The 13,773-nt window shown below is 30.9% G+C and overlaps 1 protein-coding gene across 1 annotated transcript in view; it reads right to left on the reverse strand.

Annotated features, from left to right (window-relative positions):
* The window catches only part of LOC111714287 (uncharacterized), a 19,774-nt gene extending 6,392 nt beyond the window's left edge, over positions 1-13,382 (reverse strand). Inside the window, exons 1-20 of the mRNA XM_023489358.1 lie at positions 13,274-13,382; positions 12,640-12,699; positions 11,583-11,621; positions 10,821-10,853; positions 10,190-10,265; positions 9,270-9,334; positions 7,813-7,875; positions 7,682-7,754; positions 7,139-7,203; positions 6,773-6,811; positions 5,807-5,839; positions 5,164-5,239; positions 4,975-5,039; positions 3,847-3,897; positions 3,501-3,536; positions 3,372-3,416; positions 3,066-3,101; positions 1,182-1,241; positions 841-867; positions 24-99 (exon numbers count right to left, since the gene is read on the reverse strand). Of these exons, the coding sequence (XP_023345126.1) occupies positions 24-99; positions 841-867; positions 1,182-1,241; positions 3,066-3,101; positions 3,372-3,416; positions 3,501-3,536; positions 3,847-3,897; positions 4,975-5,039; positions 5,164-5,239; positions 5,807-5,839; positions 6,773-6,811; positions 7,139-7,203; positions 7,682-7,754; positions 7,813-7,875; positions 9,270-9,334; positions 10,190-10,265; positions 10,821-10,853; positions 11,583-11,621; positions 12,640-12,699; positions 13,274-13,373 (1,118 nt within the window). The 5' untranslated portion in view covers positions 13,374-13,382. The remainder of the gene's footprint in view (positions 1-23; positions 100-840; positions 868-1,181; positions 1,242-3,065; positions 3,102-3,371; positions 3,417-3,500; positions 3,537-3,846; positions 3,898-4,974; positions 5,040-5,163; positions 5,240-5,806; positions 5,840-6,772; positions 6,812-7,138; positions 7,204-7,681; positions 7,755-7,812; positions 7,876-9,269; positions 9,335-10,189; positions 10,266-10,820; positions 10,854-11,582; positions 11,622-12,639; positions 12,700-13,273) is intronic.
* Positions 13,383-13,773: the final 391 nt, after the last annotated feature.

Raw genomic sequence — 13,773 nt, forward strand, 5'->3', positions numbered from 1 at the left:
ATCTGATCTAAACTTTGTGATTCCTTGTAATATCTCGAGAGCAAGGAATTGTTTCATTTAGATTTATTCTTCTTTCTCCAAACACACACGCCGTTCCATCTATATAGACGATATTAATACACGCAGTTCCATCTATATAGACGATATTAATACACGCAGTTCCATCTATACAGACAATATTAATACACGCTGTTCCATCTATACAGACGATATTAATACACGCCGTTCCATCTATACAGACGATATTAATACACGCCGTTCCATCTATACAGACGATATTAATACACGCTGTTCCATCTATACAGACAATATTTATACACGCTGTTCCATCTATACAGACAATATTAATACACGCTGTTCCATCTATATAGACGATATTAATACACGCAGTTCCATCCATACAGACGATATTGATACACGCTGTTCCATCCATACAGACGATATTAATACACGCTATTCCATCTATGTAGACAATATTAATACACGCTGTTCCATCCATACAGACAATATAAATACACGCTGTTCCATCTACAGAGACAATATTAATACATTAATTTCAAAATGTATAAAATTTAAAACTTCAGTATCATTTTCTAATGTTTAAGTTTTGTTCTCGAAAAGTAAGGTTAACTTTCCAAATTTTAAGTTTATATCACAAAATTTATTTTTATTTTCTTAAACTTAGTTATCATTTTAATAGATTATATCTTTATTTCCCAAGTTAAAGTAAAATGTTAAAATTTCAGAACGCAAATTTAGTTTAAAAACGTATGAAATGATATTCATCAAAAATTTATGTTCTTTTTTAATTTAAGTTTTCAAACCTATATTATTTGTTACCTTCCGAAAGTTCACCCAAACTCTGTTCTAAAAATGTTTAATTACTTTTAGAAAATTAATATTTTTTACATAAAAAAGCCCTGCTAATATATAAAGATCAGTTGAAACAATAGTAATTACAAAATCCTAATCGACATTCTCAGTTCAACCACGATACATTGCCGGTCACTCCCTTTTTAAGAAGAAGACTTTAAATTTACGACTTTGCATGGACATTTTTTCTTCAAAATTTCGACCGTGATCAGATCATTGCATGGATTATAAAATTTGTCCGAAAAAAATTTCATTTGACAAAATATTTGTAGTTTTTTAAACCTTCCTAGAAATTAAAGTCTAAGAACCTGTCTTGGTCGTTGTTTCAGGGCTCATTGTAGAATTCGCAGTTGTTGAATTATATATTCCTAGTTTAAAATCAGATTAATTGTGTTTGCTTTGTCTAGGGGATAGTTTAATACATTGTCTAACCAGAATCCCCCCCACACCCTTTTTTTTAACCTTAATCGTTTATTTGGCTGAAAACATAGATTGACGAAACTTTACACGTGCAGCTGTAGTACATTTGAATTTCCGAGCCGGGTCAACCTTTTCTGTATTGTATCGCCCTGACGTTGGGTAAATAAAGCAGACACTCAATAGGACCAGCCGGTGAAACTAAGTTGACGCGGTCAGACTTTAGGCTAAAGGAACTGAGTTTTTGCCACAAATTATGATTTTACAATCGCTATATCTTTTCAACCTGATGGTGTAAACCTTTGATATTTCAAACTATCATTATTTAATCTAAAATAATTCATAGTTTGTAATATCTAAGGTCTATAACATTCAAATGCAAAGATATAGGGATAAGAAAATCAGAGTTTGTAACAAAACTCAATTCCTTTACTTTTACTAAAGGGTCAGAGGTGAAACTTTAAGATCCCTCCTTTCAAAGATAAAACTTGGCTCACTCACATCAGATATAATTACAAAACCAATAATTACTAAACTTTACAAACTATCCCTTTAAACATAAAATTTGCAAACTGTCCCTATAAACCTAAACTTTACAAAATTTCTCTTTAAATCTAAACTTTACAAACTGTCCCTTAAAACCTACACTTTACAAACTGTCCCTTTAAACCTAAACTTTACAAACTGTCCCTTTAAACCTAAACTTTACAAACTGTTTCTTTAAACCTAAACTTTACAAGCTGTCTCTTTAAACATTAACTTTACAAACTGTCCCTTTAAACATAAACTTAACACACTGTTCCTTTAAACCTAAACCTAACAAACTGTCTCTTTAAACCTAAACTTTGCAGAGTGTCCCTTTAAAACTAAACTTTACAAACTGTCTCTTTAAACCAAAACTTTACAAACTGTCTCTTTAAACATAAACTTAACAAATTGTTCCTTTAAACCTAAATTTATAAACTGTTCCTTTAAACCTAAAATTTACAAACTGTTCCTTTAAACCTAAGCTTTACAAACTGCCTCTTTTAACCTAAACTTTACAATCTGTCTATTCAAACCTAAACTTTACAAATTGTTCCTTTAAACCTAAATTTGTTAACTGTTCCTTTAAACCTAAACTTTACAAACTGTCCCTTTACACATAAACTTAACACACTGTCCACTTAAACCAAAACTTTACAAACTGTTCCTTTAAACCTAAACTTTACACACTGTCCATTTAAACCAAAACTTTACAAACTGTCCCTTTAAACCTAAACTTTACTGACCAATCCTTTAAACTTAAACTTTATAAACTGTCCCTTAAAACATTAACTTTACAAAATGTCCCTTTAAACCTAAATTTTACAAACTGTCCCTTTAAACCTACACTTTACAAACTGTCCCTTTAAACCTAAAATTTACAAACTGTTTCTTTAAACCTAAACTTTACAAGCTGTCTCTTTAAACATTAACTTTACAAACTGTCCCTTCAAACATAAACTTTACACACTGTTCCTTTAAACCTAAACCTAACAAACTGTCTCTTTAAACCTAAACTTTACAAACTGTTCCTTTAAACCTAAACTTTAAAAACTATTCCTTTAAACCTAAACTTTACAAACTGTTCCTTTAAACCTAAACTTTACAAACTGTCCCTTTAAACCTAAACTTTACAAACTGTTCCTTTAAACCTAAGCTTTAGAAACTGTTCCTTTAAACCTAAACTTTACAAACTGTTCCTTTAAACCTAAACTTTATAAACTGTCCCTTTAAAATTAAACATTACTTACCAGTAGCCATTGAGCCGATTGTATCCTTTCCATTATCTTAAAAAGACTGTTATCCTATTTCAAAGTGACTATTGCTAAAATAGCACCCTTCATCAATGCCCCCCCCCCCCCATTAGTTTTTATAATAATTTATATATTGAAAAATAAAAGCTCTTTAAAACATTAAAATAAATTTAGGCAGAGTTCTCTTTTAAACTGAACTGCAAATAAGCTTAATATGATTAAAGAAGAGAGATTAAGGAAAGGCATTTTTTAATTTCATTATTCCGTGAAATTAAGAAAACCCAAAAGAATCTTATTCTTTACCTGATTTTAATTCTGGCTCATTTTGAGATGTACCAACACTGATTTCTTAAAAATTAGTTAAATTTAATAAATTTTAAAGTTTCTTGATTTTTAAAGATTCATTATAAAATGTTCTGTAAAAATAATTGCCTTTTGAGAGCTTGCCTTGTCCGCTTGGTTTCAGGTCTAAAAAATTAGATTTAAAAAAATATCTTTCTCATTTCTTGTTTCTATGGTTCCAGTGACAGAATGCTTTTTCAAAAAAACTTTCTTTCGTATTTCGCGAATTTTCGCATTTTCACGCGCAAATAAATTTAACGAAAGGACACGAAAACGATGCGAAATTTGCAACAGCAAAACATATACGACAATTTTGCAAAATTTAAATTTTTTTACACGAAAGGAAGGCGGAACAATGCGACAATTTCGACAAAAAAATTTCGCAAAACGTTTTTTTACATTTAGCTGGAAACCCTAGTTGTATCTTGTATCTCACCTTTCAAAGGTTTCTGCAAATGCATATTTCCCTTCGCAGTAACAATTATATCTAAAAAAATTGTGTTTTTTTAATTAAAAGAAAGTGTGGTGGACTTTTGTCTCTCCTTTAATAATGAAACGTCCGTCTCTATGGATTTTGTAATTTTGTAATTTTGTAATTTTGTAATTGATACATTCTAGAAATGTGCCCCGAGCTGAAAACTTTAGAATGTTATATCCTTAATCCCGATCGGTTAATTAATCTGGAGATTAATAACAGGAGAAGGTTAAGCATCATTTAATTTTGAGATTAAGAAAAAGAGTGGATCAAGCATTATTCCCGATATCCACCATTCAAAAGTTCTCAGAGCTGTAAACTCTTGTATTGTAAATACCGAGATCAATGCTTAAACTTTTGTAAATCTGCAGATTTAGTTAATCTTTACTCGATGTCTCGCATGGTAATCCAACCCAGTCGTTGAAGGGAGCTTCCATTATGGAAGGAATAACTAAATAAACGAGTTTAAGCATTGATTCTTAAATTAGAAGTACCCACAGTGGATATCTAAATCAAGCGAGTGTATCCAAGTGTATCCAAGTGTATCCAACACTAAAGCTCTGAGGTCTAAACTTTTGAATGTGACTCCAGACATCAAACAAATCCGTTACTTTTGACGGCCAACGGATTAATTCAATTAAATTAAAATATACGGCAGTGCTAACTAAATTTGAAGGAGAAGATACATATGGTCCTAAAAATTAAAAATTGTCACACTGGATATCGAGATCAAACGTTGTAGATTAGCGACATTTCTTAATTTATAGAAAAACACGAAAGCATTCCAGAGTTTTCTGGTCACCACATTTAAAAATACCATCAGAAACAAGTTTCTAATTTAAAAATACCATCAGACACAAGTTTCTAATTTAAAAATACCATCAGACACAAGTTTCTAATTTAAAAATACCATCAGACACAAGTTTCTAATTTCGCCATTTTACTTCTAAAGGCATTTATGGAATTTTTCATGAAGAAATTAAAAATAATAAATATAATTTTCCAAACAAATTATGTTAAAATTATTCAATCGACAAAATAAAATATTTTACTACGGAACTTATTTCCATAATTTTTTTGCTTGCTTACCACCGTTTTGTGTTTTGATGCATTTACAGAACTTAAGACTTTGGTCCTTGGTTTCATTAAGAAACCTAATAATCGGAAAAAATGAGAAAAAACATTCAAATTTAATATGAACTACTTCGAATACACATGTTTTCGTTGAAAATCAAAAATCTTTTCAACCTTAAAATATTTAATTTTTTTTCCAATTTCCTTGATATTTCTGGTGAGCAGGGTACAGTCTGGTTTAGCCTGATCACAAGTTCACCAAACTCACAGTATTCACCATCTTTTCAGAATTATTATCATAAAGTAAAATTCAATTTTTTTAAGTAACTTTATTCTCTGAGGCTGAAATAATAAGCAGAATCAGGGTTATCCCATGGTTATCCTGCAAACGATTAGACTTAAGACATAATTTCTATACACTCTAAAATACGAAATTAAAAAATCGCTTATTTGGAAACAAAAGTTGGATGATTTCCAAACAAGCAACAACAAATCTCTTATTTAACAGTCATATAACTTTTTGCAGACAAATAAGAGTTTGTTTCATTAAATATAAGCGATTTTTTGTCGCATTATTGACAACCATCCAACTTTTGCTCCTAAATTAGCGATTTTTTGGCGCTTAATTGGCAACCATCCAACTATTGCTCCCAAATAAGCAATTTTTTGATTTCCTATTTTAGATTTCAAATAATATATATTAAAACACATTTTAATATTGCGAAGTAATTCCTTAGCTTATTTAGTTTTTCACAACATTAATTAAATTTTACTAATTGCCAGGACTTCATCACATCGCAAGATGCAAATTTATTTTAAAGTTCAAAGATATCTTTTATTTTTTTACCTTCGGAAAGTTTTCCCTTCGCCTTTGTATCATCTGAAAATAAAAAATTAAACTTAACTAATTTATATTTATATAATAAAGCTCTTCGTTAATATATTTATATTTATTTATAAGTCAGCTATAGCTGGCCAAACGGCGCGGCTGGACCAAACGGGAGGAATTTTTTAAGGGAACCCTAGAGTAACCTGGGGGTAAAATAGGCTGAACAAATGCAAAAAAAAACTGAGGTCTAAACTTTTGAATGTGATTCCAGACATCAAACAAATCCGTTACTTTTGACGGCCAACGGATTAATTCAATTAAATTAAAATATACAGCAGTGCTAACTAAATTTGAAGGAGAAGATACATATACTCCTAAACAAATGCAAAAACAATTTTGAAAATATAATTTCTTTTAAATAGAATTTAAAAAGATTTCATGGGCAACGCCGGGCACTTCAACTGGTATTTCTCGAATTAAATTCAGCTCTTGATTATTTCTATACTAGAAACTATATTTGTCATAAATATATTACTATTAAGCTAATAAGCATGTAAAATTTACCGACAAAAACAAATGTGGTAGAGGTAAAAGTTTTTAACTTTGACCCGACATGAACCTTTTCTAGGGTCTAGTTACCAACTTTGATATTTCAATTCATAGTTTAAAACTTCAAGGGCAAAATTATAGTGATTAGAAAATCAGAGATTGGGACAAACACTCAAAACAAACATTCCAGAGGCCGAATTTAAAGAATTTGATCCGCGGCTCAAATATGGTTGGTTCCACTTAAAAATGTTTTCAATTTTGCAAGATTTAAGCCGGCGCTCAATTGAAACCGGTTTTTGGCATATTAAAGCCGCGGTTAAAATTCATTAAATTCGGACACAGACAATACAAAGATATGCATAGAATATAATCAAATAAGATATAACTTATAAAAATTTATCATCTTCCAAAAAAGTTGTTTCTTTAAATTCTTACCTTGACCTCTCATTAATTTTGTGGCAGTCAGACGAATACCTTGAAACAAAATATAGTATTATTTATTATTTAATGTTGTTGCAAAGCAAAAAATTTTACAAGCAACAAATAAAAATGAGTCTTTTCAAATCGCAAAATAGCTGTGTCTCATGTTTATTGGACTATTTAAAGTCATAACTTGAGTCTAAATGTCGTCTTCCAATTCCAGAGTTTTCTGTTTCTCAGTATACTTTCCGACCCTCCTCTATGAACTCAAAAACGTCCAATATGTGAGATTGAGATGTATAAAGGGTTAAATATTATGATGTGTAATCAGAAAAAAAGATTCAGTGAATACCAAAAAAAGCGAGGATTAAAAAAATTTACCTCCGTCCTCTTTCTTTGCACACGTGCAGTTCATTTCTGTAACATCCTCAGAGGAATTTAAAACTCTAAACCATCAACCACAAATTCAAAATTGTAATTTAATGATTTTATATGATAACAAATTTATGAAAATAGCTCTAAATACCAAGAAAGAATGATACTTCATTTACAACCTAAAAAATTTTTAATTTTAAAGATCTAAAGCAATATTCAATCTTAGGTACTTTATTGGTGTGCTTTATGACTTGACAAAGACAATAACAAGTTTAAAGCTTCGGGAAACCGTTATTAAGAGAAAAAGTCTGATAAGATTCCGGACAGTCGTCTCTTCAGTCTCATCATATAGGCCTGTATATCATTTATTCATATAAAATTGTAACATTAAAAATTAATTTCCAAAAGAAATCTACAAGTTACCACAGTAGATATTATCGATTACAAATTTTAATCTAACCCCGATCGATCTAGATTGAGTTCATCTGTTTTGATCTAAATTGATCAAAATTAATCAAAATTGATTTGAATCAATCAATTTGTGATTTCCTATTAAATTCCTTTCTGCAAGGTACTGTAACGTTGAAGGGTATTAATATTCCTGCTATATCACATTGAGAACCTGAAAATTGAATAACATTTTATTCCCATTTTTCCTTTTTTTAGTAAAAAATACAAACCATTGATTTGAAAGTTATTTGACTCTTCTGTCACAATCTTCTCATTCACAACAATACTCATACCTCAAGAAAAACAAAGTTAAAAATTAAAAAAGTTAAAATAAAATGTTCGAAGAGAGGAACTAAACACTTGCATCAAACTTAAATTTTCTTATACCTTTTCAATATGATAGTGTAAACTTTTAATATTTCAAACTAGGACTATTTGTTCTAAAAGCATTCAAGTTTAAAGGGACAGACCGGCTGTGTAAGGTAGTTAAACTGAGTATGCAGCGTTGTGGCCGTGGGCAAATTCTTTAGGATTCATTTAAACATATAAACTGTTATATATATAAATTGTTTCCACGATGTATAACTACTGAGTTTGAGTGCATAGTCGACGTGGGTACGTTTTCAGAATCGGTCTTTTAAAACTATTAAGTAACGACGACGATAATTGAAGTAAAAATTATACATTAATCTAATTAGATGGTTAAGAACATATTTCTCAAAAGAAATTTGTCAATAAATCAATGTTAGAAAAATTATTTCGTTTTTATCATTATATTGAATTTCTTATTTTCTATTTAGGGAGAGATTTAGGGTTTAGAAAATTATAATTTGTTGCGAGTTTTCTAGAATAATTTTCATGCCATACGTCAATAAAATTGCTCCCCAAAAACTCTCTAATTACATATTTTTTTAATTTATTCACAAAAACCTGTTACTCAAAAAATCTTCGAAAAATGTTTATACCATCAAGTCAAAAAAATGTTCCAACGCCAAAAAAAAAGTTATTTTAATGCTGAGTTAAATAAAAAAACAATTTTCGAAATGATCCAGAAAATTGATTAACGTTTACTAATTTTCCTACAGTTTAATCTCATGTTTTTATACACAATAGTTTAATTGAATCATTTGATCTTGAAGGTATTTTAATGACAAATAAGCATCTGAACTTTACAGCAATTCGTACTAAAAAAATAATAAAATTTGCATTTTTTCGATTAACAAAATTAAAATCAGAAAAATATATTGTTTTATTAATATCAGTCAACGACATGGATATGGTCTCAAAAACTTAAGAAATTTTGGTTTAAGAAGATATAACTTTAGATTGGATTTGCGCCCACCCACAACGATTAAACTTAGTAAACTTTTAAAGGAAAGGATTTAAGTTATCCCTAAAGGAATTTTACTGTCTGTTTACTTACATTTAAGATTACCTTCAACTATAAATCAACAATAAATCCAATAATTAAATAAGTAATAAAAGACTAAGACAGAAGATTAAATTTACCCATAATATAGTTTTTTTTTCACGAGTTTCATTCGTAATTATAATATCATTCTTTATTGGAAACTTTGGTTGTGAGATAAACCATTATGACGTTCCCCAACCAGCTAATCGTGTCAAATGTACAGATTTAAAATTCAAAAGTTTAAACCTCCGTGTTATTTTTAATGGTTGATCCTACCTCCATCCTCCTTTCTAGTGCAGATACATGTTTTACCCTTCAAGTCCTCATCAGCATTTATAAACCTAATAAAACAAAATATCTAATTTTATATTTTAAGCCACAATTAGAACTGTGTGAACTTTAATGTATACAATTTAAACTCACAAGTATTTTTTCCCTCAGCGCGTTCCATTGTACTTATGTGTACTTACTGACTGAACTAATTGCACTGATTGTACTCAATTTACTCATTGAACTCGTTGTATTCATTGTACTTAATATACTCATTACACTCATTGTACTCAATTTACTCATTGTAACGTTGTATTCATTGTACTTAATATACTCATTACACTCATTGTACTCTATTTACTTTTTGTAATCGTTGTATTCATTGTACTTAATATACCCATTACACTCATTGTACTCAATTTACTCATTGTACTCGTTGTATTCATTGTACTTAATATACTCATTACACTTATTGTCAATTTACTCATTGTAATCGTTATATTCATTGTACTTAATATACTCATTACACTCATTGTATTTACTCATTGTAATCGTTATATTCATTGTACTTAATATACTCATTACACTCAATTTACTCATTGTAATCGTTATATTCATTGTACTTAATATACTCATTACACTCATTGTATTCAATTTACTCATTGTACTAATTGTATTCATTGTTCTTATTCAATGCAATCAAAGTACTTAGTGTACACCATACTTTACTCATTGTGTACTCATTGTAATGATTATACTTAATGTGTTTATTTTACTCATTGTACTCATTGTACTCTTTTTACTCATTTTACTCATTGTACTTGTGTTATTTATAAACTCACTGTTCTTATTGTACTGATTACACTCATTTTACACTCGTTTTACTCATTGAACTAATCAATCCCTTACTATATTACTATGTTTACTTTTTAACATCTGGACTGCAAGGTGATGGCTGGTTTAGTATCATCTCAGAGTTCTTAAACAAGCAGCGTGTTCCATCTTAATATTTATAAACGTGAATTTCTCTGCAGATATTATTGCTTTAAAGGGACTGTAAGCATTTAAAGAGGGGCATTACCCGATTCACAACGGTACCTTTTGAACCTTTGCCTGATGAAGGATTCACAACGGTACTCTTTAAACCTTTGGCTGATGAAGGATTGACAACGGTACCCTTTAAACCTTTGACTGATGAAGGATTCACAACGGTACTCTTTAAACCTTTGGCTGATGAAGGATTAACAACGGTACCCTTTAAACCTTTGACTGATGAAGGATTCACAACGGTACTCTTTAAACCTTTGGCTGATGAAGGATTAACAACGGTACCCTTTAAAGCTTTGACTGACGAAGGATTGACAACGGTACTCTTTAAACCTTTGGCTGATGAAGGATTCATAAATATCTAAGGTCATTCAACATCGGGTTGCAAAGATATAGGGATTAGAAAAGAGTTCGTGAGCTCTATTTTTAGGATACTCAGATAACAAGATCTGCCTCCCCCCCTCCCCAGCCAAACAAAACGATTAAAAATGTTAATTTAAAAATATTTACCTGGTGATATTCTATTGTGTATCTGTATCTGTTCTGTATATCCGTGTATAGAACTTATAAGTATTAACAATATAAAACTGTAAAGTATAGTACGAAACATAATTGGTATAACGACACCAGTGCACTACACTGAAATATACATAATTAAACATTTAATTAAATATTTACTTGTTGTAAAAGTATCAAAGGGTCGGAAAATATCTCTTTACAAGATTTAATCCGGCCAAAATATCAGAAAAGACTATTCAAAGTACCCGGCGTTGTCCGTGGAATTTTTAAAAAATAAAATGTTATAAAAAAAATTGATTTTAGAGAAAAAAAATAAATATTTTAGCTTTTGTTACCCCCAAGGTATCCATGGGTTTCCTAAAAAAAATTCCGCCCATTCGGTCCAGCCGTTTGGCCAGCAATAGCTAACAAATAAGAATTATTTTGGTTGTGTGCAGTGTGGACATAGTTTTACAAGTTTTGAAGTGTGACAGAGTAACATGAAGCTTCCGTAGCTGTAGACTTTTAATTACATATTTACACATGAAGCATTTCATTAAAACAATAAAAGTAGTTTAAATCAATCAATAGTTTATGGTACATTGATTATATTTATATAAGAACGATGAGAACGATAACAATAGACAAAAACAAAAAAAATCACAATTAGTTAAAAAATAAATCTAAAACTAGACGAAAAACTATCGTTCTTAAAACATACCCATCCCTATCTGCAGACTATTATTTAAAAGTTCAAGTTCAAGTTCTACAACCCTAGTGGAGTAAAAAAGGTGAGGTGGGAGCTCAATCTCTCTGAAATCAAACAAGGATAGATATTTTCTGAGATGTCCCTGCAAACATTTAGTTTCTGACATGTCGATGAAGAACATTAAAAATCCAGAATTATTTACCCAACATCTTCGCTTTCGTAGCTAAAATTCTGATTAAATGTTTCCTGGTCTATTTTTCAGTATTTTAAAAAATCTTTAAAGGGAGTGTTCACGAAAAATGAAAGGGGGTATAGGTTTACGGCGAAAAATATCAACTATGATTAGCCGTTTTTAACAATTTTCTCCTTATAGACGCAACAGATAAAAGTAATATTAGTAGCAATCAAAAGCGCTTATTTTTCGCCGCAAGCCTATACCTCCTTTCATTTTTCGCAAACACTCCCTTTAACTTGATTAAAAATTATGTCAAACAAAATTAAAATGTTGTTTTAAAATACATGTTTTATATCAAAGAATCTATTGGTTAAATAAAAATTTTCAGAAACCTTTAATACGATTGTGCCATAGGCTATCCCTTCAAACGAATGATTATCAATATTTTCTCTAACGTAAAATTATCTATCCATCTTTCTAACACAGGGCTTGTCACCGACGTTGATACTGTAAAGACGACCTGGAATGGAATTTAAAGAATTTGAGCCGCGGTTTAAATCCGCCAAAACCCGGTTTAAATTCAGCGCCGGCTTAAATCTTGAAACATTTGATACAATTTTAAGTGGAACCAACCGTATTTAAACCGCGGCTTAAATTTAAACCGCCGCTAAAATTCTTTAAATTCGGTCACTGGAACTCCTAACCCTAAGATCATATGGTGTGGGTTAGGGGGGATTTTGTTTATTATCAATAACACCGGGAGTGGTACCTCTGTTATTTATCTATTCTAGTTTCTCACCTCAAATACCTCATCTTACCGGTCAATAAACATTAATATACAGGGTTACCTACAAAGGATGAAACATGGACTTTTTAAAATTTTTAAAGTTTAGAATTGTATTCTAAAAATTGAATAAAATTGAAAATCTCCTCCAACTTTTTAATACCTTTCAGTGGATTATCAGGTAAAGTTGGTAAAGATGACTCCTGAATATCGAAAGTGAGGCCTAGAATTAAAGGTTGTGAACGTCAGCGTGCTTGAGGGTAAGGAGAAGGGCGAGTTGAGGAGAAGGGTGTGTTGAGGAAAAGGATGGGTTGAGAAGAAAAATTAGCTGAGGAGAAGGATGAGGAGAAGAATGGGTTGAGGAGAAGATGGGTTGTGAAGAAGGATGCTTGAGAAGAAGGATGAGGGGAAGGATGGGTTGAAAAGAAGCATGACGGGAAAGATGGATTTAGGAGAAGGATGAGTTGTGAAGAAGGATGGGTTCAGGAGAAGGATGGTTTGAGGAGAAGGATGGGTTCAGGAGAAGGATGGTTTGATGGGAAGGATGAGGGGAAGGATGGGTTGTGAAGAAGGATGACAGGAAAGATGGATTGAGGAGAAGGATGGGTTTTGAAGATGACGGGAAAGATGGATTGAGGAGAAGGATGGGTTGAGGAGAAGGTTGGGTTGAGGAGAAGGATGGGTTGAGGAGAAGGATGGGTTGAGGAGAAGGTTGGGTTGAGGAGAAGGATGGGTTGAGGAGAAGGATGGGTTGAGGAGGAGGTTGAGGAGTTTATGAGAAAATATAAATATCTTACTTGAAATAGGTAAATCATCATTACTGAAATTTGTTCTTCCTTTAATAATACTTATCATTAAAATTATTATTCTACATTCTAATTCTAACATATTCACCATGAACCTGTCAACTAAAGATAAATTGTTTAATCTATCTAATTAACAAGTTTTCAACAGTTTACAAGGGATCAATAAAAAAGGTAAAGAAGTCGCAACTCAAGTAAAGATTCTGCAAATCAAGAATTTTTTTGAGGAATATATAGAATAATATGTTGTGAACCATGTTTTTTTCTGTTTGAAAATCACAGAAATATGAGACGGATTAAAAATTCGTTTATGACTTTTCACTAATTATCTTATTCAGTTTAGATAATATTTTGATTGTGTGATACACATTTTTCCTGCAATTTCTACTCTTCTCTTATTGCTCCAAATAACATGTGAAGGAGAGTTGGAGGTTGGGGATGGGCGAAGCTAACAAGTACTTAAAGCTGTAACAAATAGATTTTTAAATTAATTG

Source organism: Eurytemora carolleeae, unplaced genomic scaffold, assembly GCF_000591075.1.
Source record: "Eurytemora carolleeae unplaced genomic scaffold, Eaff_2.0 scaffold1548, whole genome shotgun sequence".
NCBI classification, from domain to species: domain Eukaryota; kingdom Metazoa; phylum Arthropoda; class Copepoda; order Calanoida; family Temoridae; genus Eurytemora; species Eurytemora carolleeae.